Raw genomic sequence first — 5,000 nt, forward strand, 5'->3', positions numbered from 1 at the left:
TATATATATATATATATATATATATATATATATATATATATATATATATATATATATATATAGACACACTCATATGAGACCCTTTGCGTCCATAGGTGTAAGAGGAGATGATGAAATGATGATATGCGTGTGTTATATATATATATATATATATATATATATATATATATATATATATATATACTGTATATATATATATATATATATATATATATATACTGTATATATATATATATATATATGTATGTATATGTGTATATATATACTGTATATATACATATATATATATATATATATATATATATATATATATATATATATATATATATATATATATATATATATATATATATATATATATATATATATATACACGTGTATTTTAAAGTAAACGGTCAAAGACCGGACCTTTTTATTTTTATGTTGGTTGGTCAAGTAATATATTTTATATAGAAAATACTTATAATAATTACTTGAAGAACGAACAACTACATTGGTCGGTATCGGAGTATTTCACTAAAATATAAGAAACTATTTGTCCTAATCTAATCTTTAGGAATAAAACTTTTTATATGATGATATCTGATTGTTTGATTTAAGGCATTATGTTGCAAAAGATGCTTTTATGTGCAATGCCTTAAAATTATTTTTTAGTAAATATTATCAAGCATCTTTTTTGTGAATCCAAATTTATGCAAGTAAAAGCATGGTTATATGTGAATTGGCATTTTTCAGATTTTAACATTACTCTGCTAGTGGTTGTAATGTTGGTGTTGTTTTGTGATGTTGAAATATTGCATAGACATGTTTTAGATTAATTGCAGAAGTTATTACGCCATTATTTTCATCTTGATGCCTGAAGTCATCATTAATATACAGTAGATAATAGATGAAATGTTCTTATACTTATCAATACCTGATTTTTTATGTCTTATTGGTTTATTTTTCATTATGCATAAATGTCATTTGTATTAATTTTGTATGTGTCATTTTCCATGCTTATGTTTAGAAAGTAACACTAATAATAGCAGTGTAGCTTAAGCCAGGTAAAGCTGATATACTTTTTAATCTTCAAATTGTGTGATTTTAAAGACATAACCACGAAATTTATTTTCATCAACCTCTGCCAAGATATTTGGATGAATCGTGTATTATTCGGTCAATACTGTATTACATGAACAATTACATCCTCAAAAACTTGAATTAGGTAACTAAAAAACTTCATATCAGAAGATATAAACAAATTTTCCCTATGATATTTTTTTTTTCAAACATTTACTGATGACTGTTAACTGTTTGGTCTTGAAGTTATTCTGGTAAACCTATTATTACGAAATGCATCTTACTAGAATAGTTAATTTGGATAATCAAAATTTTTTATAATTAGAGGGTTCACAATTGTTTTCTTGGGATTTTTTTTTTTTAATTTTGATTTCTGTTTTGATGTACTACGTTTTCTCAAAAGCCAGGAAATCAATTGATTCTTTAGTGCTTGAACCATTTTAGTCTTGTTACGAGTATATGACTTTATATTCCCTTTCCAATTCCTTCCTGTCTCTCATTGTTATTTATGTTCTCTTGTTATTATTTGTCTTCTGAAATCTGTGGAAAAGTCTTTCCAGTTAAAATTATATTATTTCTATCTGTAGTTTTCCTTTCATATTCCTATTATAATTATTTCTCTCTCTCTCTCTCTCTCTCTCTCTCTCTCTCTCTCTCTCTCTCTCTCTCTCTCTCTCTCTCTCTCTCTCTTTTTTTTTTTTCTTTTTCTGGAATTTTCATGTATATTTCTCCCTTATGTTATGTTTGTAAAATAATTTTGTATATAATCTGCTTGTTCCTCTAAAGCTTTGCTGGTTTTTGTATTTTTTGTCGGCGAGTACCTTTGTTGATTTTTCTCTTACACTTTCCTTGATATGTTCACTAACGTCTACTTTTACATCCTTTACTTTTATGAATTCCTTTTTTACTAGCAGGTGTAATTCAATCTAACAAAAAACACAAAACAAAAAACTTAGCCTTCCTTGTGTTTTTTTGCGGTTCCTTTTAAGTATTTATTTGTTATTGCTTCCTTGCTTTGGCGGCCTAGCACCTTGTGTTTATTTTTAATGTTAATCCTGTATTGTTTGGCTTCTTTTGTTTTCACTGTAGAAATGTGTTTTCCTTCACTTCTTTATTTTTACAATTATCTTCCGCTTGTGTTCTATTCTTTTTATTTAGTTCATGTTACTCTAACGTTAAACTTTGATTAGGAAATTTTCAATTCTTCACCATTCATCTCGTCAGATACAATAACCTCATTTCTGTTTATTTACAACATTTGTCCCGTATTTAAACCCCTTTTATTGTTTTGATCTTTTTATTATTGATCCTCCCATATGGTGTTTCAGAACAAGCGACCAAGAATCATAGAGGAACTGTCTGTGTGTGCAAAAAAGGGGTACAGTGTAAGTTGGCAAAGATACGTTGGTCTTGTATTAATGATTTCCCCTTTTTCCCCTCTTTTATCCAACCCCTCACACCTTTCCCTCTTTTATATGCTGGTTCTCAGAAGAAGCTTTGCCAGAGTGACTTAGCCAAAGTACGCCAGTAAGGACAGATGTTTACTGGGGAAGTTATCGAAATTGAATCCTTATAATTGAATACGGAAATTAAATTTTACTTGGGAGGTGGTTCGGAATTTTGGTTGGAATGCATTGCTTGCAAGTCTTATTTTATTTTTTTTAATTACCTTCTTTCAAAAAGGGAAATAATTTAGAAAATTAAGTCATTTTACATGTGGAATTTTTTTAATGTATTAATCAAACATTTTGCATCAGTGCTCAACTAAGGCTTATGCATTAAAGCAAATTGGTGCAATTAATTGTTGGAGACCAAGTAATAAAAGATTCTTCTACCAAGTAATTGAGTCTAATCTAGTATGATTGATTTATCCGTTTTTATTGTTGTTACAGACAGCAATATTATTCTCTTGTAATTTACTTGTCTAGATATTCAACTCAAGGGCTTACTATTCCAATTTCGTTAAATTTCCTAGTGAGCAGTTCGTCATCTGTCATTATCCAGTGGCATAAGTATCGTAGCATGGCAAGTTTCTGTAAGTTCTCTCTTTGGTTTTTATATCTTATTTTTGGTCTTGGGTTTGTTTTAGTACCTGTTTACTCTTCTGTTACATTTCCTTGCGATTGAATTTCCCTTCTTTTCATCCTAACGGCATTTTGGAATTCTGGTCAGTCTTTTATCTTTTCCTTTAATACTGACATAGCGAATGGAAGGCCATGCTCGAATATGCGCATGCGCAGAAGTCCTCTCAGCATGGTCCCTGGAATCCATAATCAACTAATTAGACTCATTTTCATGGCCCCGTTAGTAGATATATCTTCCCGATGAAATAATCAACACATTATTTTTTGTTTATTTGTTAATTATGGACATAGAATCCCTTCAAACATTTACTAATACGAGAAAGGGAAAGTTTTCTTTTGATTGAACTACCCATTCTTTTAGGAAATCCATTTAGAATTTGGAAATTATACATCAAATAACTTTTCATTTAACATATTTGCTTCCATTTGCAATAACATTCTAGGACGGTTGTTATTCATTGGATGTTTGAAGATGTACCAAGATTTATGTGACACAAATTTATTGAATGAATTCAGTACAACCTTCGATCACCCTCCTAATTTTGTCCTTTTTCTTATTGGAAAATTAACATTTCAAGTTAAATACGACATTATATTTACCCTTTTTCTCAGGACATCAATCATCGACCTGTATTTTACAATGGAGATGAATCCTTTCATTATTTTATAGATTTCCAGAATTTGGTTAAGCTCATCTATTAATCAGGCTCTTTGTTGAAATGATAACGCAGAATTTCAGTTGAGCATTGCAGTCTTGGAACTCCGTTAATTGTGAACCTGATGTTTGGTAGTGGACCATACGCAAGCCTTGGACCATATATCAAGCACGGCATTTATGTTTGTAATTATTAAGTCCGGTTCCCAGTAATCACGAAGAACAGCAAATATGTTATTGTGTCCAAGAGAGAGCTTGATTAGTAGTTGGTTGACCACGAGTCGAAATTGAAAAGAATTCCGCATGTTGAATTTTCCCAGCGATTTATGGTATATCCTTGATATTATTATGCCATTTTGTTAGATAAATACTATTTGTAAAAACTTTCCTTTTATTATGGGTTCCAGGTGAAACGAGAGGCTTGATAAGTGATGTGCTCTACTGGTTATGCTTTAGGCCTAGAGAACGTCTATAGATGCGTAGCCTAGAAGGTACTTGTTATGTGTTCATTAGATATGTGGTGCTAGTGCTTCTCTTGGGTATATAAGTGGCGTATGGTTTGGCTGTGGTACGCGCTAGGAAATGCAAAATAGTTATATTTGTGGTTAGAAAAAGTGTATATTTTATGAAATGGTATTATTAGTCCTGATTAATCGCTCTATTGCAGGTACTTTTACATGTAAATGACTATTGAATTTACATGTTTCGTAAAATACTTTCCTTGGATTTTATATATTTTTTTTTATTACAGCATAACATATAAATAGCAAGGTGGAATAGTATGGGAAGTACTGTAAATAAAGATTAAGTAAAAAAAAATCTCAATCCATTTTCACGATTTCTTTTAGAATTTTTTCATAACTTTCAGATCAATATTGTATTTTTCTTGCAGAGCCTTGTGTGTTTTAAAATTAGAATTTCAACCACATAAAGATTCAAATATTTCATGACATTAGAATGTACATTGTTGTAGCTTGATTTACCTTCAACCATCTAACAAGCTGAAAAGGTTATTTTATTTTTATGCAGGGAATAATAAAATTTATGATTTAGATGTTTAAACCCAAAGGTTATAAATGTTTATATGATTTATTTTAGCAGGACACCACCATTTCTTTATAACAAATATGTAAACAACGGGAAGGATTTAGCAATTACTGGAATATGTTTTACATTTTATTTTCCCAGTAAGGTTGCAC

The 5,000-nt window shown here is 29.8% G+C and overlaps 1 protein-coding gene across 4 annotated transcripts in view; it reads left to right on the forward strand.

The window, feature by feature from the left end:
• The window catches only part of LOC137655277 (CD109 antigen-like), a 1,052,697-nt gene that overhangs the window by 791,402 nt on the left and 256,295 nt on the right, over nt 1-5,000 (forward strand). For 3 of the 4 annotated variants that reach the window (XM_068389166.1, XM_068389172.1, XM_068389183.1), the window contains one exon: nt 2,391-2,447. The exons of the other annotated variant lie outside the window; for it this stretch is intronic. In XM_068389166.1, coding sequence (XP_068245267.1) covers nt 2,391-2,447 — 57 coding nt within the window. The remainder of the gene's footprint in view (nt 1-2,390; nt 2,448-5,000) is intronic. 4 annotated transcript variants of the gene reach the window in all.

The sequence above is a fragment of the Palaemon carinicauda genome, chromosome 1, assembly GCF_036898095.1.
Source record: "Palaemon carinicauda isolate YSFRI2023 chromosome 1, ASM3689809v2, whole genome shotgun sequence".
NCBI lineage: Eukaryota > Metazoa > Arthropoda > Malacostraca > Decapoda > Palaemonidae > Palaemon > Palaemon carinicauda.